The sequence below is a fragment of the Geotrypetes seraphini genome, chromosome 1, assembly GCF_902459505.1.
Source record: "Geotrypetes seraphini chromosome 1, aGeoSer1.1, whole genome shotgun sequence".
In the NCBI taxonomy this organism is placed as follows: Eukaryota; Metazoa; Chordata; class Amphibia; order Gymnophiona; family Dermophiidae; genus Geotrypetes; species Geotrypetes seraphini.
Window position 1 is genome coordinate 220,397,889 of NC_047084.1, and position 25,477 is coordinate 220,423,365.

General features: G+C 41.4%; 1 protein-coding gene across 6 annotated transcripts in view; it reads left to right on the plus strand.

Annotated features, from left to right (window-relative positions):
• The window catches only part of ATP8A1 (ATPase phospholipid transporting 8A1), a 449,033-nt gene that overhangs the window by 309,780 nt on the left and 113,776 nt on the right, over window positions 1–25,477 (plus strand). For all 6 annotated transcript variants that reach the window (XM_033946346.1, XM_033946365.1, XM_033946336.1 and 3 more), the window contains one exon: window positions 17,794–17,977. In XM_033946346.1, coding sequence (XP_033802237.1) covers window positions 17,794–17,977 — 184 coding nt within the window. The remainder of the gene's footprint in view (window positions 1–17,793; window positions 17,978–25,477) is intronic.

Below are 25,477 nucleotides of genomic sequence, written 5' to 3' on the forward strand. Positions count from 1 at the left end.
TGAAGACTGTGATGTCTCTCCTGCAGTGCATGGGCTGGATTGTAAGCTTCAGGAAAAGCCAGCTAATTCATAAGAACATAAGCAGTGCCTCCGCCGGGTCAGACCATAGGTCCATCCTGCCCAGCAGTCCACTCCCGCGGCGGCCCAAACAGGTCACCTTGCCACCTTGCCACCTTGGTTTCCCATTGAGTCCTATCTTCCCATCGAAGTCCTAACCCTCCGGTCTTGCACATGCACGACCTGGTTGGGTTTCTATACTTATTACCTGGTTAGCTTTCTATACCTGTGTTACATCCCAGCACCTCTCTCAGTATCCCACGATCCCTTTATCCCTCAGGAATCCGTCCAGTCCCTGTTTGAATCCTTGTACTGTACTCTGCCTGATCACTTCCTCCGGTAGTGCATTCCAGGTGTCCACGACCCTTTGTGTGAAAAAAAACTTCCTTGCATTTGTTTTGAACCTATCTCCCTTCAGTTTCTCCGAATGCCCTCTCGTACCTGTTGTCCCCTTCAGCCTGAAGAATCTGTCCCTATCCACCCTCTCTATGCCCCTCATGATCCTGAAGGTCTCTATCATATCTCCCCTGAGCCTCCTTTTTTCCAGAGAAAAGAGCCCCAGCCTATCCAACCTCTCGGCGTATGGACAGTGTTCCAGCCCTCTTACCAGTTTCGTTGCTCTCCTTTGGACTCTCTCAAGTACTGCCATGTCCTTCTTGAGGTACGGCAACCAATATTGAATGCAGTATTCCAAATGCGGACGCACCATCGCTCGATACAATGGCATGATGACTTCCCACGTCCTGGTTGTTATGCCCCTCTTTATGATGCCCAGCATCCTGTTGGCTTTTTTCGAGGCTGCTGCGCACTGTGCAGATGGCTTCAGTGATGCATCCACCAGCACACCCAAGTCTCTCTCTAGACTGCTGTCTCCCAACAATGCCCCCCCCAATTTGTAGTTGAACAACGGGTTCTTTTTCCCTATATGCATGACCTTGCATTTTTCCAAGTTAAAGCGCATTTGCCATTTGTTTGCCCAGTCTTCCAGCTTGTCCAGGTCCCTTTGCAGGTCCTCACACTCCTCCCTGGATCTAACTCTGCCGCACAGTTTGGTATCGTCTGCAAATTTTATAACCTCGCACTTTGCCTCCTTTTCAAGGTCATTGATAAATATGTTGAAGAGTAACGGCCCCAGCACCGATCCCTGTGGCCCACCGCTCGTGACTCCCCGCCAGTCAGAATATTGTCCCTTTACTCCATCCCTCTGCAGTCTACCCGACAACCAGTGCTCGATCCATCTGTGCACATCCCCTCCCACCCCGTGGTTCCACAGCTTCCTAAGCAGCCTTTCATGTGGCACCTTGTCGAAAGCCTTTTGAAAATCGAGGTAAATGATGTCTATGGGTTCCCCATTGTCCACCCGACTGCTTATTCCCTCAAAGAAACAGAAACAGCATGACCTTCCCTTACAGAATCCATGCTGGCTTGTTCTCAGATGTTGGATTACCATGCAAACAGAAGCTTCAGAAACAGATTGAGGGTCTTCAGATGATTCTGAGTCCAGCGGCTTGGCAGTATCTGCAGGTCCTGAGATCTATGTCAGCCTCCCTGGAGGTCGTGTCCTGAGCTCGGGCATACATGCACCCACTACAGCAGTCCCTCCTTTCCCGATGGTCCCTGCAACATCATTCCCTTCAGATGCCTCTTCCCTGGACGGAATTGGTGTGGAACAACGTGTTCTGGTGGTTTTGGGGAGCTTCTCCCAACAAGAGCATGCCCCTCAAGATCAAGGAGTGGATCACTCTGATGACAGATATGAGTCTCTTGGGCAGGGAGAGGGCCCATTGCGGGGATCATTTCATCCAGGGCCGGTGGTTTTATTTTTCCTTTGGGAGTGCTTTTCTTCTTGAGTTACCTTCATTGGTTCTGGTTCCATCTCAGTTCTTTTTTCTTGAGTATTGCAATGCTATAATGGAATATAAGTATTCTATAGGTGCAACAACTGTGAGGGTGGATATTTCTATGTCACAGTCTACCTGACCCTACTATGATCCATTTATTCCTAGATTGTTTTATTTTTTGAAGCAGTGCTGGTAAATTGGTATGATTCTGTGGAGTGATGGAAGTTGCTTTTTGGTTCTGTAGCGTGATGGAAGCTGCTTTAATTGCAGTGATGGAAGCTGCTTTAAGCTTACAGATCTCCTCCTTAATACTAGAAAGCTGAAGACAGATGGGGCAGGCCCTAAATCTCCAGATGGTATGCCTTGGAACTAAAAATTTCTCTTACAGCTGGGACAACACCTGCGGGGTCCCGCAGGGCTCCCCCTTATCCCCCTCCCTTTTCAACATCTACCTGGCCTCCCTAGGCAACCTTCTTCATAACCTCAAGCTCAAATTCTTTATTTATGCAGACGACATCACAATATCCATCCCACTCACTAACTTGTCACATGAAATACTCGACCACACTACAAACATTCTCAACCAAATCGAACTCCGGATGCTAGCATTCAGACTGAAATTAAACCCCGATAAATCTAAATTCTTCCTAGCCACCCCCAATGACAAAATCAAAGAAACCACAATTCAACTGAAAGGTACGACCTTCCCCCTCGAACCAACCTTAAAAATCCTGGGAGTCACGCTGGACAAAAACCTTTCCTTAGAAAAGCACACCGACCTCGTCGTCAGAAAAAGCTTCTCTGCACTTTGGAAACTTCGCACCATAAAAAAATACTTCAATGACACTTCCTTCCGCCTTCTTGTACAATCCTCCATCCTCAGTATTCTAGATTATTGCAACATCATTTACCTTAACGCCACAAAGAAAACAACCAGGAGACTAAAAATAATCCAGAATACCGCCGTGCGCCTCATCTTTGGCCTAAAGAAATGGGAACATGTCACCCCATTCTACCACCAACTCCACTGGCTGCCTTTCGAGTCTAGAGTCCTTTACAAATTCGCATGCTTCTGTTACAGGGCGGTAAATGGGTCCTCACCAAGTTACATCAATCCTCACTTCAACCTCTACCGCACCAACAACAAATCCCGTCGTACTCAGCTGTTCGCCTTCCCCTCACCCAAACATTGTCTCTTCAAAAGATTCCTTGACAGAACTTTCGCCTTCCAAGCAGCCAAGCTGAACCCATGGCTAGCACAAATGATACTAGAGGCCCCCAATTACCTCGGGTTCAGAAAATCACTTAAAACTTACCTATTCCACAAACAAGACCCGAAAGGTTCCCCCCCCCTGACAATACCTCCCCCCCTCCCCAATCTGGCCCCCTCATGAGGCCTGCTCCTTTTTCTTCCCCTCTTTCCGCATCCTCTGTCTAGTTCAAATTAAGCTGATAAATAATTGAAACTATGTTACTCTGTAATTCTAATAACAAATCTGTAATTCTAATAACAAATCTGTAATTCTAATAACAACTCTGTAATTCTGACAAATAATTGTAAATCTGCCTGTCTATGCAGATCCTAATGTAACTCAATGTAAACCGCCTTGAACTCACATGGGTATGGCGGTATATAAAAATAAACTATTATTATTATTATTATTATTATTATTAAAACACCACAATGGTTGCATTGAGCAAAAGTCATCCTGATTGGTTGGTATGGGAATTGGCTGTGAAGTGTTCTTGATTATTGGGTTGATAGATGGGGGATTTGGAGGGTGGGTGGGACTAAAGTCCTTAATTCAGCAGAGAACCAAGCTGATAAGAACTAAATTTCCCAAGAAAGTAAAGTAAGAGAGAAGTTTTTTTAAATTAATGTGTTTTTTTTACTAGCTGAAAGTAGAGTAGAAAATTGAAGGGAAAGGGAAGGTATTAGATTCTATGCTTAAACAAAATCAGGGATATACAATTAAGGATTACTTAGGTCTTATAAGATTTGCAGTGCTATAAGCACATGTGATCCCACCAAGGCTTTGTCCCAGCAAATTCTCTTTATTTTTACATTTGCATACAGTTTGCTATCTGTTTTCCTCACTCTGGCTCTCCTATTTCAGTTCCTCTTATGTCACAGTCTCTTACTAACTCTATCCTCTTTCTTTTCCTCCATCAAACATTTGCCCCCCTCTACCTCTTCTAGCGTGTGCCCTCTGTCTCCCTTCTGTCTAGCATCTGCCCTTTTTATCTTCTTCCCTCTCATTTCCATCTGGTTTTCTCTCCATCCAGCATCTGCCCCCACTCTCTTTCTCTCCTTTCCATCCAGCATTTGCGCCTCTCTCTCTCTCACCCCCCCTTTCCATTCAATGCCAGCCTCCTCTCTCTTTCCCTTCCACTTGGTGCTTTCTCTCTTCTATTCAATGTCTGGCCCCTCTCTCCTCCCACTTCCATTCAGAGTCTGGCCCCTTTCTATTCCCCCCACTTCTATTCAGAGTCTGGCCCCTTGCTGTCCACCCCCCAACTTCCATTCAGAGTCTGGTCCCTTTCTCCACCCCCCCCCCGACTTCCATTCAGAGTCTGGCCCCTTTCTCCCCCCCCCCCCCCGACTTCCATTCAGAGTTTGGCCCCTTTCTCTCCCCCCCCCACTTCCATTCTGAGTCTTGCCCCTTTCTCCCCCCCCCACTTCCATTCGGAGTCTGGCCCCTTTCTCTCCCCCCACTTCCATTCAGAGTCTATTCCTTCTCCCTTTCTGTCCAGTATTTGTCCCCTTCCTCCCCTTTTTTATCCAGCATCTGTCCCTTCTCTCCCCCTCATCCAATGCCACTCCCCTTCCTCCCCCTTCTAGCATCTACCCATTCCTCCTTTCTATCCAGCATTTGTTTACTCTCCCCCCTCCATCTAGCATCTGCTCCTCTTTCTTCCTCCAGTATCTGTCTGGTGTCTACCCCTCTATCTCCTCTCAACTCCTCAACCTCCGCAGCAGCTGTTGTTGGTTTGCAGGGCCACACTGTTTACATTCACAGTTGCTGGCCATGTCCTCTCTTACATTATTTCCTCTTCAGGAGCAGGCCCGGAAGACACAAGTTTGAACAGTGAAGTCTTTTTCTTTGTTTTTCCTGCTGCAGACCAGCAGTAGCGTGTTGGGAGTGAAAAGATATTGTGGTCTCCCACTCCAGATTTTTGGGGGTGCCAAGGCACCCGTGGCTCCCCCCCCCCCCCATTCCAATGCTTATGAGTAGTATATTATAATCAACTAGATTGAAAGCTGCAGTAAGATCAAATGATACCATATTTATTTTGTTATTCTAGTCTTAAGTCAGTCTGAATAAAAGTGGCCATTCCTAAGAGAGCTCTTCACTTTACTTTGATGTTTGAAGAAAGTGGCCATTCCTAAGAGTGCTCTTCACTTTACTTTGATGTTTGAAGAAAGTGGCCATTCCTAAGAGAGCTCTTTACTTTACTTTGATGTTTGAAGAAAGTGGCTTCATGTGGAAGCAATGTTACTAGTCTTCTCCAGAGAGTTCAGAAGTTGGATAGCCACCATGCTCTCAGCCATTTGGAGACAAAAGATAAATTAGTAATATGATGATATGATTCTACTATGATTATGATTTTTTTAATTGATGTGAAAATTATAGGTAAATTTTAAGGTGGTCTATCCTTTCTTTGATAATTGACCTCTATGTGTGTTTCTTATTCTAAGAGCTGATTACTCACTAGCTAAAGCACTAATGGTGCTTAAAGCAGACCTTAGGCTTGATAATAAATTTGAGGAATGCAATAGATTGCTTAAGTGTTTTAAAGAGCTTCCTTGACTGTGAAATCTGCACCACTTTGCCATCAGAATTTTGAGACAGTAGTCAAGATAGGCAACATATCACTTTTCATAATGGCAGCAGCAGATTCTCAAGTATTAATGGCTTTACTTAAGCCTTCAGCTCTGACATCTCTCTCAGCAACTTCTCTTTCCAGTGCAGTTGTCACACTGATAAGGCTGTGACAGAGTGATTGAGCAGTTTACCGGGTAGTCATAAGACAGCCATCTTGTATCACTTCACCTCTCCAGTTTTATTTGTAGATTCTTCAAAAGGGTATGAAATTTTCCATAGCCCTGCCATCCTAACAGAAAAGAATTAGAAAATGAAAATGGCTTTCTTAGTAGATAATTGAATCTAACCAATTATTTAAATATTTGTGCTGCTGGTGCATGCGCTATACTATATTTTTGCAGTGACAGGTTACTAGCAATCTCTTTACCTTATCTTTTAACAATGTAACAGCACCACTGGACTCAAAACCAATGAGTTTTACAAAATCTAGGATACAATCTGATATATTTTCCTATAATTTATCAACAGTTACAATCACAGCTTTTCCATCGCTGAATTCACTACAGTGGAGAAAAGCTGCTTTCAAGCATTCAGTTTCTTTGCTGGCAAATGTTATATTTAAGGAGGCTTAAGAGTACCTTACTAATGAGGGATATGCCTTTAGAGAGACAAGTAGCCATGAAGTCAGAGAAGGTGTTAGAGATATTTACACATACAGAAAAAAGTATTTAAGAAAAGGGAGCTATACTGAATTCACTGTATATGTAACCAATTTTTTATTTTTTATTAACTAGCCAATCAATACACTGACACCAATATAGCCTACATTAATCCAAGTCAAAATCTGACACAGCAAACTATGTCCCTAACCACCCCCACCTCCCCTGTAGAGACCAAAAATATAAGGAAACATTGGTATTTCTGCCATTTGAAATGATGGGCAATTTGTGTCAATCAGCTGTGATATAGCAAGTGGCCTGGTCAGATCATTTCTTAGTAGGTTTTACTCTATAAATAGGTAGAGGGGCAGAGAAAACACCAGGAGTGAATAATACAGTATCTGTTCACCCCAAGTTTGATATAGACTCTAAAAGATAGATGTTTTCCTGCTTTAGAGCGTTTGGAGAATGATGATGTATCTGTATTGGTATGAGTGGTATGCATCATTGTATGATGATGCTCCGTTGATGACAAACTATAGCAAAACATGAAGTGTTTATGGAAAACTGAGCCTCCTCTTAGTCTGTGAAGAGAGTTAAGCAAATATGAGCATATTTGGAGAAAGGCCATGAATGTGGATGATTTATGATTATCATTTTAGGCAGTTTGAATATCATGAATTTTGTAAGATAGAAAGGGATAGGTATTATAGCGATAAGATAAAACAAGATGTGAATAGACCTAAAGAATGATTTGAAGCATGAATTTCAAGCACTAAGCACTTTATTTAAAGAAGAAAATCACATTAAAATAATATAAGAAGATTATTTAAACAGACTGTCAATGTAGGAGGAAGTGAAGTGATAAACCAAGGGGGTTTGCATTTTGGGGCGTGTTCCCTTTTGCGGCTTCCCTGAGCACTTCTAAAGTTAGTTCACATATAATGTATTAAGTTTAAAAGGATATAGGGAGGGTACTAAAAGAACTGAGAAACAAAATAGCAGAGACACTTCAACAAATATGTAACCTCTCCCTAAAAACTGGGGAGATCCCAGAAGACTGGAAAATAGCAAATGTCACGCCCATCTTCAAGAAGGGATCAAGGGGTGACCCGGGAAACTACAGGCCTGTGAGCTTGACCTCGGTTCCGGGAAAGATGATGGAAGCAATGGTAAAGGATGCAATCTGTGAACACATAGAAAACAATGGACAACTGAAGGCGAGCCAGCATGGCTTCTGCAAGGGAAGGTCGTGCCTCACGAACTTGCTGCACTTCTTTGAGGGAATAAACAGCCAGATGGACAAGGGGGAATCCATAGACATCATTTACCTTGACTTCCAAAAAGCCTTCGACAAGGTACCTCACGAACGGCTACATAAAAAGCTGTGGAACCACGGGGTGCAAGGGGATATCTACCGATGGATCAAACACTGGTTGGCAGGCAGGAAACAGAGGGTTGGAATAAAAGGCCAATACTCAGACTGGCAATGGGTCACGAGCGGAGTTCCGCAGGGGTCAGTGCTGGGACCTCTACTGTTCAATATATTTATAAACGATCTGGAGACGGGGACAAAATGTGAGGTTATCAAATTTGCCGATGACACCAAACTCTGCAGAGGGTTAGAAACACGGAAGACTGTGAAGACCTGCAAAGGGACCTAACGAGACTGGAAGACTGGGCAAACAAGTGGCAAATGAGTTTTAACGTACAGAAATGCAAGGTCATGCATGTAGGGAAAAAGAACCCGATGTTCAGCTACAAAATGGGGGGAACACTGCTAGGGGTGAGTAACCTTGAAAGGGACCTGGGGGTGATGGTAGACACATCACTGAAACCATCGGCGCAGTGTGCGACAGCCTCAAAGAAAGCAAACAGAATGCTGGGCATCATCAAAAAGGGTATCACAACCAGGACGAAAGAAGTCATTATGCCGCTATATCGCGCAATGGTGCGCCCGCACCTGGAGTACTGTGTGCAGTACTGGGCGCCGTACCACAAGAAGGACATGGCGGTACTCGAGGGAGTGCAGAGGAGGGCGACTAAACTGATAAAAGGTATGGAAAATTTTTCATACGCTGACAGGTTAAAAATGCTGGGTCTGTTCTCCCTAGAGAAGAGGAGACTTAGAGGGGACATGATAGAAACCTTCAAAATCCTAAAGGGCATAGAGAAAGTAAATAATGAACAGATTCTTCAAACTATGGGGAGCCACAAACACTAGGGGTCACTCGAAGAAATTGAAAGGGGACAGGTTTAGAACAAATGCTAGGAAGTTCTTTTTTTACCCAGAGGGTAGTGGACACATGGAACGCACTTCCAGAGGATGTGATAGGCCAGAACTCTGTACAAGGGTTCAAGGAGGGTTTGGATAGGTTCCTGGAGGATAAGGGGATAGAGGGGTACAGATAGAACTTGAGGTAGGTTGTAGAGGTGTTCATAAACCATTTCACAGGTCGTGGACCTGATGGGCCGCCGCGGGTGCGGACCGCTGGGCAAGATGGACCTCTGGTCTGACCCAGTGGAGGCAACTTCTTATGTTCTTATGTTCTTATATACTTGAATTGTGTTTTCATTAGACATGTATTTAGCTTTTGATACTGTGTGTGGTGACATTCTAGTAAGAAAATTGGCAGTAATGGGTATTGGTGGGTCCGGTGTATGATTGGTTCATTCACCTCTTATTTTTGAGACAGGTCAATTCAGATAAAGAGTATAGGATCTGTTTCTAAAATTATGCCAGTTTGTAAAGGAGTACTGCAGGGTTCAGCTCTCTGTGCTACGTTTCAATCTTTATTTGGCCTCCTTGGGAGATATATTTAGGGAATTATGTGTTAGCTATCGATTATATGCCAATGACATTCAAATTTTTTTCAATGTCTGACTGGCAAAGTGAATTGAAAGATAAATTGATACTGTTCGAGAACAGAATGCATAGATGTCATTTCAGAAAGTAGTTGTGAATTTGGCCAAAACTGAATTGTTGATGCTGGGGAGAGTGGAAGTCCCAGCACAACCAGATGAAATTGTAGTGAATGAAATGAAAATTCCAGTGAGGAAGAAAATCAAACTATTGAGCATTTGGTTGAACTCAACATTGTCAATGAGAGATCAAGTTTTGGCTGTGATAAAGTCCTCCTTTTTCATGAGGCTTTTAAGCAGATTGAAACCAATGTTACCAAAATAAGATTTTCGGATTGTGGTTCTGAGCATAATATTACAAAAGTTGGATTATTGCAATGATCTGTACCTTGGGATTGTATTCTCTAGGTATAGAGCATTGCAGGTTACCCAGAATGCTGCTGCACATCTTGTATGTAGAAGTGGTAGGTTTGAATATGTCACACACACACACCCTTCTGCAGCAATTGCATTGCCTGTCCATTAAGAATAGAATTGTGTTCAAAGCACTGGTGTTGATTTTTCAGGCTGTTCACAATGGGGGGGAGATACCTGTTGCAAGCTATGACATGGTATCGTTCACATCACTCATTAAGATCCGAGGTGTTAAAGCATCTATCTTTGGAGTACGTACAATGGATGAAATATGTTGATACCAGAGAAGGTTATCATGCTGCTGTACCGGGCCCCCACCTGGAATACTGCGTCCAGCACTGGTCACTGTGCATGAAGAAGGATAAAGTACTATTCGAAGGGTCCAGAGAAGAGTGACTAAAATGGTTAAGGGGCTGGAGGAGTTGCCATACAGTGAGAGATAAGAGAAACTGGGCCTCTTCTCCCTTAAAAAGAGGAGACTGAGAGGGGACATGATCGAAACATTCAAGATAATGAAGGGAATAAACTTAGTAGATAAAGACAGGTTGTTCACCTTCTCCAAGGTAGAGAGAACGAGAGGGCACTCTCTAAAGTTAAAAGGGGATAGATTTGGTACAAACGTTAAGAAGTTCTTCTTTACTGAGAGAGTGGTAGAAAACTGGAACGTGATAACAAGTCAATAAAGAGAAGAGAAAATGGAACAGTCAAGAGCAAAGGAACAGCAGTCAATAGCACAAGATGACATTAGTACAATTCTACATTCATAGAGTGCATGCAATCCAAAATAACACAAGCAGAATAATCCATCAGGTATTAAGAGTCAAGGAATCACAGTAAGAGGATAACAAGTGCCAGACAGCATCATTTGTGCGAAGAGTACCATGTTTCTCAGCAAAGCATCTTTCATATCTCATAAATAGACAAACATTTTTCCACCATGACATATATGACAAATTGTCAGCATGTTTCCAGTTGGTAAGGACAAGTTTCAGAGCAACCATTAACAGACATCTCTATAGTTTAGCAGCAGAATCATCAAGCATAGTATTTAAGCCATGGCTGCCATAAATAATGATAGCCAATGTCAGCTCTTCCTTAATACCAATAATTACAGAGATGGTTTTTCAAATTTGAAGCCAGAAGGTATGGACAGGCAGGCAATGAAATATCATATGATCCAGCGTTCCAACATCTGCCTTACAAGAGATTTCAGAGTTAGGGATCTTCGCTAATTTATAGGGCGTCCAGAACGCCCTGTGCAACAAGTAGAAAATGGATTGTGGAATGGATGAGGAGTGAAGTGATGTATGAACCTCCTTCCAAATTTTGGGCCAAATAGAGGATTTCAAAGCAGCACCAGTGTCATGCGCCCAAACATCCCATAAGCCTAGCGGTAAGACACATTTCATATCAATGAGCAAGGAGTACCAAGTTGCAATCTGACCCTTATGTTTACATGCTACAAGTTCATACAGTCTCCATATGGATGGTTTGGTTTGTTTGATATTAGGCAAGGTATAACCAGCCTTGATTGCATGACACAATTGTAACCATCTGAAATAATGCGTATGAGATAGATTATAAGTTCTACATAGAGTTTCAAACGGAATCCAAGAACTGTCTCAGTAATAATAATAATAATTTATTTCTTATATACCGCTATACCGTGAAGTTCGAAGTGGTTTACAATAAAGATACATTTGACAGTATATGGGATAGAAACGGTTTACAATAAAGATACGTTTAGTCAGTACATGGGATGCAAGTGGTTTACAGTAAAGGTATATTTTGTCAGTACATAGGATGCAAGTGGGTTACAATACAAGTGGTTTACTATCAAGGTGAGTAAGAAAGGATATATCAGATCTCTTCCAAGAAGACCAATTAACAGGTTTGCCTTGAATTTAAATTTTGTTGTTGTTCCATAGGTATATATAAAACGTATCAACCCATTTAGTTTTCAGTAATTGATCAGTATACCGGAGAGCCATTTTAGTAGAATGGATCGGTTCAGAACAGCTGGTAACTGTAGATTCAGTGTAAGTGGAGCAAAAAATGTCATCATCAGTACATTCCTTTTCAAGTAACAGCCAAGATGGCACATTCGTAGGGCAACTTCCAGGTGTCCAATATGAGCCCTGCCGTAATAGCATGGCAGTATGATATTCATAAAAACTGGAAAAATGGACACCTCTTTCTAATTTTTCTTTTTTCAATTTCTGAAGACTGATATGAGGCGTCATGTTATTCCACAAAAATTTTGTAAGCAATGTTTCAATATGTTTGTAAGTATATCTTGGTAAATAAACAGGAATCATACTCAAAGTGTAATTTATAATCGGAGAAATCATCATCTTAATCGTATCAAGTCAACCCCACCACGAAAGTCGAAAAGGAGACCAGCGAGAAGTGAGTTGCGCGACAGAGGAGATATAAGGTGTTCTGCATTGTAGCATACAGTTTCTTCAATTGTTGGGGCAAAATAAACACCGAGATACTTGATCTTTCTTCCCGACCAGTGCAGTCCAAATTTTGGGATTGAATCATAGGCTTTAGGAGAATTTAGAGACATCACTTCAGTTTTGGATAAGTTCATCTTATAGCCAGATATGATGGAATAAGAATCAATAGTTCCGAGTACATGGTTAATTGATGCAACAGTCACATACATTAACACATCATCTGCGTATGCAGATAACTTAATATCTCGCTCTTTACAATGAATCCCCTTTATATCAGGATGAACACGGAGGGCTATGAGTAGTGGTTCCAATGCCAAGTTAAATAGAAGAGGAGACAGCGGGCATCCCTGATGAGTACCTCTTCCAGGAGAAAAAGGAGCAGAGAAGATACCGTTGATATATATTCTCGTAAGCGGAGCTGTATATAGGATCCGAAGCATAGCAATAAAAGTAGGATCAAAGCCAAACCATTTTATCTTAATAGATAACAAACCTCTATACCTCACCACCAATACAAAAATCTTAGGTGTCATTTTAGACAATAATCTCTCTTTCCGATTACACATCAGTGCTTTGGTGAAAAATTGTTTCTATAAACTGAGAATGATTCGTTCATTGGTTCCCCTTCTCGATTCATTTTCGCTCAATACTTTAATTCATTCTCTAGTGATTTCAAAACTAGACTACTGCAATTCCTTGTTAAAGGGGGCATATCTTAAGGATATAAGGCGCCTCCAAATCATACAAAACACTGCAATAAAGGTAATCTCAGGTTCAAAAAAATTCGATCATGTTACACCTCTGCTTCAAAACGCTCACTGGCTGCCAATTTCATATAGGATCACATACAAAATAGCACTATTAGTCTTTAAGACATTAAGAAACAATACTCCTGCATTTATAGATAGGCTTCTGATTCCTTACAGCCCGTCAAGAGCTCTCAGATCATCCTCACAAGCATCCCTATATGTTCCCTCTTTAAAAATCATCGGTACTCGCCGTGACCTGATTTTTTCGGTTACAGCCCCTACCATTTGGAACTCACTCCCTCTTTATTTAAGACTTGAACAAGATTTGAAAAAATTCAAAAATAGTTTAAAGTGTTTTCTTTTTAAAGAAGCCTTTAACTAAAAGTTTATTTTTCTGTTGATTCCTAATCTCATCGTTTTGTATTAAATTCTGATTATATATCCCCTTTTTTGGATTTTCAAGTTTGCAAATTCTTTTCTCACATCATCCTTATGTTCTAACCTAATTTGATTAACACTTTTTTTTTTTTTTTTTTTTTTATTGTATTTTTTCTTTTCCCTCCTTTCCTATTGTTCCATGTGTTTGTTATCCCAGTTCGTTTTTAATTTTAAAGTTATTATTTTTATTAACGATGTATTTATGATTTAAGAAATCGAATTTTATTTCTTTGTAAAACGCTTTGTATCCTGAAAAGCGTTTAATCAAATAATTTAATAAACTTGAACTTGAAACTTAAAACTTGAAACAAATAAGGCCATTCGATCCTGTCAAACGCTTTCTCAGCGTCAAGGCTCATAGCAACCAGAGGGTCTGATATAGATTGAGCTCGTGCTATAACATTGATAAACATACGTGTGTTGTCACTAGAGAGTCGATTAGCCAAGAAACCATTTTGGTCCACAGATATAAGTGTAGGGAGAACCTTCTGAAGTCTGTTAGCCAACAACTTGCCGTATATTTTTACATCGGTGTTAATCATCGATAAGGGTTTGTAATTGGACACACTTAATGGATCTCTGTTGGGCTTAGGTAACACAATAATGGTGGCTTCAGTGAAGGAACCCCTAACATCACCTGAAGATATGAGATGGTTAAAGAAATTCAATAAATGAGGTAACAATTGCTCATTAAAAGCAACATAAAACTCAACTGTGAGACCATCAGGGCCAGGGGTTTTTGCTTTGGCCATTAATGTGATGACCTCAAGAAGTTCTGTGAGAGTAAGAGCTTGACTAAGTGAGAGGTTGTCATTGTCTACAACAGTGGTGTGTGGCAACTTAGAAAGAAAACCATAAATGTCACCAGCAGGATCTAATTCGGAGGTGTATAGTTGTTTGTAGTAACATTGAAAAGCAGACAGAATGTCCTTTGGGTCAGTTAATACAGCATCTTCATCATTTCGGATGGCAGTTATATTTGTTTTATCCCTCCTGCCTTTAAGATAGTTAGCAAGACTATGACCACTGGTGGTAACAGTTTTAATTTGAAGTCCTCATTGAAAAGTTTAGGGATTATACTAGATTCAAAATTAACAATGGTAAGTATCTCAGATTAATTTATTAATACAGTTCGATGGATATGAAAGTTTTATATATACCTATGGAACAACAACAAAATTAAAATTCAAGACAAACCTGTTAATTGGTCTTCTTGGAAGAGATCTGGTATATCCTTTCTTACTCACCTTGATAGTAAACCACTTGTATTGTAACCCACTTGCATCCTATGTACTGACAAAGTATACCTTTACTGTAACCCACTTGTATCCCATGTACTGACAAAATGAATCTTTAATGTAAACCACTTGCATCCCATGTACTGACTAAACGTATCTTTATTGTAAACCGTTTCTATCCCATGTACTGTCAAATGTATCTTTATTGTAAACCACTTCGAACTTCACGGTATAGCGGTATATAAGAAATAAATTATTATTATTATTACTGTGACAGTTCTTGGATTCCGTTTGAAACTCTATGTAGAACTTATAATCTATCTCATACGCATTATTTCAGATGGTTACAATTGTGTCATGCAATCAAGGCTGGTTATACCTTGCCTAATATCAAACAAACCAAACCATCCATATGGAGACTGTAAGAACTTGTAGCATGTAAACATAAGGGTCAGATTGCAACTTGGTACTCCTTGCTCATTGATATGAAATGTGTCTTATCGCTAGGCTTATGGGATGTTTGGGCGCATGACACTGGTGCTGCTTTGAAATCCTCTATTTGGCCCAAAATTTGGAAGGAGGTTCATACATCACTTCACTCCTCATCCATTCCACAATCCATTTTCTACTTGTTGCACAGGGCGTTCTGGACGCCCTATAAATTAGCGAAGATCCCTAACTCTGAAATCTCTTGTAAGGCAGATGTTGGAACGCTGGATCATATGATATTTCATTGCCTGCCTGTCCATACCTTCTGGCTTCAAATTTGGAAAACCTTCTCTGTAATTATTGGTATTAAGGAAGAGCTGACATTGGCTATCATTATTTATGGCAGCCATGGCTTAAATACTATGCTTGATGATTCTGCTGCTAAACTATAGAGATGTCTGTTAATGGTTGCTCTGAAACTTGTCCTTACCAACTGGAAACATGCTGACAATTTGTCATATATGTCATGGTGGAATAATGTTTGTCTATTTATGAGATATGAAAGATGCTTTGCTGAGAAACATGGTACTCTTCACACACATGATGCTGTCTGGCACTTGTTATCCTCTTACTGTGATTCCTTGACTCTTAATACCTGATGGATTATTCTGCTTGTGTTATTTTGGATTGCATGCACTCTATGAATGTAGAATTGTACTAATGTCATCTTGTGCTATTGACTGCTGTTCCTTTGCTCTTGACTGTTCCATTTTCTCTTCTCTTTATTGACTTGTTATCACTTTATATGACTCAGTCATGTACTTCTTTGTTACTTCTTTATAAAACCAATAAATATATTGAACTTAAAAAAAAACAACTGTCACCACCATGTTGCAAATGCAGTGGACGGTACTTGAGACCCAAACCAGAGAAATTTAATTTTTATCCTTGTTTAATATCATCTTCACACTTGATGACCAGTTCTCTAGCTGTTGTAAACAAAAATAACCCATATCTTCCAATTTAGCTGAGATATCTGGAACTGATAACAAAGTCATATCAGATGATGATTTTTGGTTTTAATGCATTTGTTTTTAAAGTTACTATGAATATTTTTATTGTAAGCTGCCTAGGTTTTAGGCAGATAATAAATTATTTAAAATAAAATAAAATTAATCTTACCTAAATCCCCATCACCATAACACCATTGCTTGAGCCAAAGAACACTGAAGTATACAGTATCAGCTTACCAGTGTTCTCCAGGATTTTGATTCTCAGTGTCATTGGTTGATGATCTTCTCTCGCTCAGTTCTTGGCATGAATATCCAAGGTAATAAGTTATCCTACAAGAAACTAATTTGTTTAATTAGGAAACTTTTATCCACTCACTTTCCAGTGGTATTCTGTAAGGTCTCATACAGTGAGATATAATAGTAATAGCTGCCTTAGCTTGTCATACTTAGATGATATAATTCCCACTATGTGCTCTGTAGCTTCTAATCTAGTGGTCTCAAACTCAAATCCTTTGCAGGGCTACAATTTGGATTTGTCGGTACTTGGAGGGCCTCAGAAAAATAGTTAATGTCTTATTAAAGAAATGACAGTTTTGCATGAGGTAAAAACTCTTTATAGTTTATAAATCTTTCCTTTTGGCTAAGTCTTAATAATAATATTGTCATTTATAGCTAAAGAGACATATGATCAAGAAACTGTTTTATTTTACTTTTGTGATTATGGTAAACATATCGAGGGCCTCAAAATAGTACCTGGCGGGCTGCATGTGGCCCCCAGGCCGCGAGTTTGAGACCACTGTTCTAATCCATTCACCAACTCTCAAAGGTTTGTAACAAGATACTCACCATTAATCCCCTTCACCAATAGGCCCTCTGTGACAAAGTAAGAGATGTTCTGGGCCACACACAATTCATCCCTAGAAGCCTACATCAAAACTCCATTCTTGCATACTTTGGAATGAGATACATTTCATCAGGGCTAAGAGAGATTTCATTATCCAGAAAAGAGGAACATTTGCTTTCCCTGCCACTAAGAATGCAACTGGAAGAATTGATAATCAGCAGAAAATTAACAATTCTGGTATTATAAATTGTTGAATCTGGGGTACCCCCAAAGCAGATGAAGGAGTTATAAAGAATAAGGTAGAAAACACCCAATGGAAAATAAAATGAAAGCAAATCTCAGATAGCCTTCAGCCACATCCTCCTAAGACACTCATTTTAGCCATTCTGGATGGAAGATAACGAAGCATAATGGTTTACACCTCTAAAATAAATTAAGTGATAAGGTCCTACTGCTAAGAGTATGTCAAGTTAGTGAGGCTGACAAAAGTATCCTTACATATGTGTAGTATATAAAAACAAGAGAACATCATATTTATACATATTAAACTTTGTGTTTTTTACAAGATCATTGTGGGAAGTGTGGTGTTGGAGTAAACAAGATTGAATTCAAAATCTCAGATAGAGAGCCTAGGATATTAACAGTTATTTGCTGGAGATAAAGGGAGGATGCAAGGCTGAAGGTTTCCTAGTTAGCCTAATGCCATTGCATCAACCCTGAGAAAGCATGCGATGACCACAGGGAACCATTTGTTGCGAAGATAGGAAGAGAAAGCATGAGAACAAATAGGTTCTGTAGTATTAGAACAAGAAAGTCAATCTTGCAGACTAGTAGATACTCCTTGTAGTATTTTATCTACCATCAGAGACTTTTTCTATGTAATACTCATTTGCTTTCTAAATTATCAGTTACTTTTTTGAGAATTATTCAGAATTTTACTATGGATTGATATTTTTATAGGGTGTCTCCTCTACAGAAGTCTGAAGTTGTAGAGATGGTGAAAAAACAAGTGAAAGTGATCACATTAGCAATAGGAGATGGTGCCAATGATGTGAGTATGATACAGACTGCACATGTTGGTGTGGGCATTAGTGGCAATGAAGGATTGCAAGCAGCCAATTCATCGGACTACTCAATAGCACAGGTAAATATTCTTAAAATACTAGCTTAATTTCTCAACATATTTCTATTATAGTTGTACCATCAAATCCACTCTTTAGCTATTGAATTAGTGTTCTTAGTCGTATGATGCTGTATCAGGATCTAGTAAAAATTAATATAGTATTAGCACAGTATTTAGGTTTATAATGGTGAGTCTGACTACAGAAGGAACTTTAGACAAAAATACTTTGATTTTCATTCCCAGTCCTCAAGGATTGCCAGTAGGCCAGTTTTTTAGGGTATACCTGATAAATATTCATGAGAGAGATTTGCATACATTGGAGATATGTGGATCTCTTTCTTTAGAACATGCTATCTTTAAGGCTTCTAATTTTAGGTGTTAATAAAATGTAAATTTTTTATCTCTTTTAGGGAATTTTTTTGGAAGATGCTGTTTTCAGTATTTAAGTTAATAATAAAAACAGTTTATATACCGCAGGACCGTGAAGTTCTATGCGGTTTACAATGATTAAAAGATGGTACAAATTGAGTGAATTTAACAGAGTTAAAAGCTAGTGATTAACAGCTCTAGGGATCAGTTATTGTGGAGAAGAATTGTACGGATCAGCTACTAGATACTTCAGGAACAGATATGTTTTTAGGTGTTTCCTAAATTCCCCATAAGTAGTAGGCGTAAGCAATTGTTATAGATCTTTACCCCATAAGTTACCATATATACTCAAATATAAACCAACCTGAATATAAACCGAGTTAACCTTTTTTTTCCTCCAAAAAAGAAGGAAAAAAGGTTGACTCGAATATAAACTCAGGGGTTAATATTCAAGTACAGTGCCTTGTCTTGCCCTGCCAGGCTCTACACCTTGTTCCCCTCCCTCGCTGCTCTTCCAGCTCTGCATCCAGCCCCCTCATTCCTTCCCCTGCCCTGACAGCATTTGCTCCCAGCCCCACTCCCTCACTGCCAGGCTATGTACGCTGTCCCCTCTCCCTCCCTATGACTTGCAAGTCTCCACCGGGCTTACCGTGAGACCTGGTGCTCCAGTGGTGACTGGGACAGGAGGGATCCCTCCCGCCTCCTGTCCCAGCCGATTCTAAGAATTGGTGCACCAAGCCAATGTATACACACAACTTGATGGGCCTAATTGGCACTAATAAATGACAATTAGCAACTCATGATGGACACTAATTGATACTAATTATAAATTACATGCATAACTCATCATGATACTGTACCAAGACAGCCAGCTCCTCCCCAGCACTATCTAATATCTAAGTGACACGTGAGGTCTAACACTTTTGCACCAGGCAGGCAAGTGACCTGGTGATCTTCACAGCTACCCAGCTATCTACATGCCTAATGATTGAATCTCCCACTACAATGGCTGTCCTAACTCCTTCCTTTTGGGCTGAAGTCCCTGGAGATAGATCCTTGGTGCAAGAGGATATTGTATCTCTTGGTTGGCAGGTCCTGGCTAAAGGATTAATTCTTGCATCACTAGGGTTATGATCTCCTTTTAGGTGGATTCTGTACGATAGATGTGTATCTCAACACGCAAACTGGGTCTTGCAGAAAACCACACACTTGTTTCCTCTACTCCTCCCACATGGCTGAGGAACACAGGATCCCCCTGCAGTTTTTATTTCTACAAGCGAATCATGCAGAATCCTTTCTGTTAAGTCCCTTCTGGATTCCATTCTCTAGGTGTTCAACCCCTTCCCGCAATCCGGGAGTTGCAGAAATCCAAACACTTTTCCGAGCATCCTCCTACCTTACAGAGTTAGAGCCCCCTGCAGTTTCAATTTCTGCAAGCAATCTGTGCAGAAGTCTTCTGATCTACTCTGCTTCTTTTTCTTATTTTTGAAAAGTGTTTACTTTTAAAGTATGTTGCTGATCGCCACCCTAAGTCTCTCCTTGTGAACAAGTCTCACTGAACTTCAGGAGGGGACCATAGTACTTTTTGTCCCTCCCACAGATTTTGTCAGGGATCCTCAGGCTCTTCCTTCCAGAGATATTCCCAGATACCGATCCCGTTACAACAATTCCAATTCCAGATGTCCTCAGGCATCTGGCTCCTGTGCCACTGCTGCTCTCCAAAAGCCACAATGATCCCTGAAGTCAGGCAGGGCTTCCTCATATCAGGGGAAGACTCTCTCCATTTTATCAGCAGTGGGCTTGAATATCCTCGGATCAGTGGGTGATAGACATCATACAGGAGGGGCACAAGATAGACTTCTTTTGACTCCCTCTGGATCTATTTCTGGACTCTGTCAAGTCAACCGGAGAAGCTACCCTGCATCTTATCTTGAATATCCAAGAGGTAGAGCCCATTCCAGATGTCAAATTGGGCTCAGGCTACTACTCCTTATTCATTTTGCCAAAGAAAGGCTTGGAAGACTGGAGACCCATTCTGGATCTCAAGTCTGTTAATCATTTCTAGCAGAGTTCTCATTTCTGCATGGAAACCGTGCACACAATCATAGCAGCTGTCTCTCACGGGAAGTTCTAGCGTCCTTGGATCTCACAGAGGCTTGCCTCCATATTCCAATTTGCTCACAGCATTGCAGGTTTCTCCATTTCCTGTTTCTACAGCAGTATTTCCAGTTCGAAGTTTTGTCCTTTGGGCTAGCGACAATGCCCTGTACTTTCACAAGGTGATGGTAGTTTTAGCAGCCTTTCTCTGCAGCCATTCTTACTTGGACGACTGGTTGATCCATGCTCAATCTCGACAGGAGTGTGTGCGAGCAGTGGAGACGGTGGTTTGGATTGTTAGCTTGCTTTGGATTGTTAGCTTCAAGAAGAGCCAGTTCACATTGTTGCAGACCTTGGAGTATCTGGACCTTCTCTCTGACACCTTGCAGTGACGTGTGTTTCTTCTTGAGCCATGCAGACTATACCTACAGAAACAAATCGTAGATTTCCTGGATCTTCCATGATGCCCTCTACAGGAGTCCCTCCTCTTTCGGTGGTGTTCACAGCATTATCCCCTTCAGATGCGCTCCCCTGGATGGAACCAGTTCACAGCAGTCTGCACTGGTAGCTTCAGAGAGAGGCTTTCCGCCAGGCAAGCCTCTTCAGATCGCCTCTCATGATGGATGCCAGCCTGTCAGACTGGGTTGCTTATTGCAGGGACTGTTCCATTCAGGGGCAGTGGACTCCACGTCAGAAGCGTTGATCGATCGTTTGGAGCTTCAGGCTATTCGACTAGCGTTTCTTGCTCTCCTGCCCATTCTGGAAGGGAAAGAGGTGTAAGTGTTCTTAGGCAACACCACAGTTGTGGCATATATGAATAGTCAGGGAGTCATAGGAAGCACACCTTTGGGCCAGGAATCTTGCATTCTTTTTCTCTGTCTCTCTGCAACTGATGTAATTGTAGTCTATGACGTACAAGCAGACTTCCTTTCTCGACAAGTCCTGGATGCAGGAGAATAGTCCCTCTCATGAAGAGGGTTCCATCTCATCTTGCAGTGCTGGGACCATCCACAGATGGACTTGATGGCTTCAGCCAGAGCTCTAAATTCAAATGCTTCTTCAGTCTAAGAACAGAGTGCAAAAGTTTAGGTCTGGATGGCTGGGTTCAGACCTGGCCAATTCATGAACTCCTTTATGTGTACCCTCCGTGACCTTTAGATGGTTGGGTCATCAGGCAGATAGCTTCACATTCTAGCCCAGTGATCCTAGTTGTTCTGGACTACCCTCATCATCCATGGTATGCATTATATGTTAAAGATCATATTAAAGCCACACAATTGCAAGATCTGCAGGGCAAGGAAGAGGCACTGTGGATCAGTTTGGAAAGAGTGAATGGTGAATATATTTACATTGGTGTGATATACAGGCCTCCTTTATAGACTGAAGAAGTGAACAGAGATTAGACATTCAGAACAAATTTCAAAAAAGGGGAAGTTTTACTAATAGATAATTTTAACATTCCAGATGTTGATTGGGATATCCCTATTGTAGGGTCTTCTAGAAGTAGGAATATCTTGGATTCTCTACAAGGAGAACTGTTCCAGCAGTTGGTAATGGAACCCACGCAGGATGGGGTCATACTGGACTTAGTGCTTACAAATGGGGAAAGTGTTTCTGATGTTACAGTGGGTGATTATCTGGCATCCGGTGATCAGTGCATGGTACGATTTACTATTAAGATGGGTACAGAGAGGGCTCGTTCAAAATCAAAGGTTCTAGACTTTTAAAAAATTAACTTTGTTTGGATGGGGGATTACGTCAAGAAATTGGATGGGAGCGTCTGAAAGGAGTGGAAATGCAGTGTGCAAAACTGAAAGGAGTAAGTATAAGAGCGATAAATCTTTTTGTGAGGCAAGTAAGTAAAAGTAAGAGGAAAAGAAGGCCGCTTTGGTTCTCAAAAGTAGTAGCTGAGAAAATAAGGAATAAGAGGTTAACTTTCATAAACTACAAAAGATCACAGAGAGAGGAAGATAGGCAAAAATATCAGGAAAAGTTAAGAGAGGCTGGTCGTGTAGTCAGAAAAGCAAAGATGCAAATGGAAGAAAAAATAGCTGAAACGGTAAAATTGGGAGACAAGACACATTTAGATATATTAGTGATAGGAAGAAGTACAAAAGTGACATTGTGAGATTCAAAGGTGAAGGGGAAAAATATGTATAAGATGATAAAGAAAAGGGCAAATCGCTTAACAGATATTTCTGTTCTATGTTCACGGCTGAAGTGCCGGGAACGGGACTACAGAAGACAAACGTGAATAGGGATGGAGGAGTGGTTGACCCTGATTGATTTTCAGAGGGTTGTGTTCGTGAGGAGCTACCTAAACTAAAGCAAATGGGGCCAGATGGTGTACATCTGAAGATGCTGAAGGAACTTAGGGAAGTTCTGGTAGCTCCAATGACTAACCTTTTTAACGAGTCTCTAGAGTCGGGAGTAGTACCGGAGGACTGGAGAAGGGCAGATGTAGTCCTTCTCCAAAAAAGTGGAAGTAAGGAAGAAGTAGGGAATTACAGGCCGGTAAGTCTGACTTCTGTGGTAAGCAAATTAATGGAAATGCTTTTAAAACAGAGAATAGTGAGGTTTCTGAAATCCTGTGGATTACAGGACTAGAGGCAACATGAATTCACTAGAGGTAGGTCTTGTCAGACAAATCTGATCAATTACTTTGACTAGGTGACCAGAGAATTGGATAGAGGGAGTGCGCTAAATGTGGTGTATTTAGATTTTAGCTAAGCCTTTGACAGTATCCCACACAGACGTGTAATAAATAAACTGAGTGCCCTTGGGATGGGTCCCAAAGTGACGGGCTGGGTTTGGAACTGGTTGAGTGGAAGGTGACAGAGGGTAGTGATCAATGGAGGAAAGGGATCTGAGGAAAGGGATGTTACTAGTGGTATGCCCAAGATTCTGTTTTTGGGCCTGTTCTTTTTAACATTTTTATAAATGATATTGCTGAAGGATTGTCAGGTAAAAATTTGCCTCTTTGTGGATGATACCAAAATCTGCAATAGAGTAGACACCTCAGATGGTGTGAATAACATGAAGAAAGATCTGGCGAAGCTTGAAGAATGGTCTAAAATTTGGCAAAATGTAATGCTAAGAAATTCAAGGTCATGCATTTGGGCTGCAAAACCCGAGGGAACGGTACAGTTTAGGGGGTTAAGAACTTATGTGCACAACAAAAGAGAGAGACTTGAGTGTGATTGTATGTGATGATCTTAAGGTGGCCAAACAGGTTGAAAAGGTGACGGCGAAAGATAGAAGGATGCTAGGGTGCATAAGGAGAGTTTTAGCCAGTAGGAAATAGGAGGTATTGATGCCCCTGTATAAGACTCTGGTAAGACCTCATTTAGAATATTGTGTACAATTCTGGAGGCCACACTTTCAAAAAGATATAAAAAGGATGGATTTGGTCCAGGGGAAGGCTACTAAAATGGTGCGTGATCTTCGTCATAAGGCGTATTGGGACAGACTTAAAGATCTCAATCTGTATACTTTGGAGGAAAGGCGGGAAAGGAGAGATATGATAGAGATGTTTAAATACCTACGTTGTGTAAATGCACATGAGTCAAATTTTTTTCATTTGAAAGGAAGCTCTAGAACGAGAGGGCATAGGATGAAGTTAAGAGGCTCAGGAGTAATCTAAGGCAATACTTTTTTTTACAGAAAGGGTGGTAGATGTGTGGAACAGTCTCCCTTTGGAGGTGGTAGAGACCAAGATTGTGTCTGATTTCAAGAAAGCCTAGGATAGGCAAGTGGGATCTCTTAGAAAGAGGAAGAGATAATGGTTACTGTGGATGGGCAGAATGGATGGGCCATTTGGGCTTTATCTGCCATCATGTTTCTGTTTTTAGAGTACACCAGAGGCAGAATGAAAATCTGTAGTGGATTCCTTCTGCAGCATGGGAAAATATCCTGTCCAGTGTCTGTTTTTGGCAATGATGTGAATCGTAAGCGCATAGAGTCCGGGGACTCTTTACAGGCCTCACTGGGGGTCCTTCAATACATTGCCTCTGCTCAGGTATGTGAATTTTCCCTGGGCTTTATCCAGCTCATGTGGAGATCTTATCTTATGGACCTGGCTCACATGGTGCTGCCGGCGGGTGCACCGCATGCTTCCAAGCCATTGCCTTCTTTGGCAGGGAGTCTCTGCCCACATCCCTTCTACCCTGGCTCCTACAGACCCAGAGTGCCTTAGTTGGTACCCTGCCTATTTGGTTGCCTTGATGATGCTGATACCCTTTGCAGAATAGTTCAGCAAGATACCTTGGGGAGCCCTGATCCAGGTGAAGACCCCTCCATATGCAGGCTTTTTCATTCGGCGTCCATCCACCATTTTATTACGATCACTATAAAGGTACTGAAGTTGGGAGGTCAGTCCTCCATGTCTCGGTGTAATGTCAAGAGCCACTCTAATACTCTGACATTCTTTTTTCTTGTGTATCCAGATCTCACTGCCCTAGGGAACAGTGGGACATGGCTGAGAGTTCTTTCAGACTGATGAGGGCTATGTCTAAGCCTTATCCTATGCACAGAATTTCTGCAGCTGTTTGAGTAGCCCAAAACAGATTCAACAGTGGCTCAGGTCTCCAAGTGTACAACCTTCCCTAGTGTAGGATGAGTGCTGCTTAAAGACATCCAGGATCATAGGGTGGACATCGTTTTAAATAAGCTTTTTTTAAGTTAATTTTTTGGGCATCAAGACGGCAGCAGCAGCTTGTCACACGAAATTACTCCGGGTGCCCTCCACAGAAGAGGATGCCTGCCCCAGCTGGTGCAGGAGGGCATAAATCATGTGACAGATGTCTTGTAAAGACCTCATCAGAGTTCTAGGCAAGTTCTTGGCTTATGCAGTGTCAGCTCGCAGGACGCTTTGGATCCGCCACTGGGCTGGAGATTCAACCTCTAAGGTAATGCTGAGCAAGCTTCCCTTTAAAGGTCTGATGCTGTATGGCAAGGGGTGGATGACCGTATGGCTAGTGTGGTGGGCTGCCACTCAGGCTCTCCCGGGTAGCAAGCCTCGATATCCCCTAATGATGGTTGCAATAATATTTATCC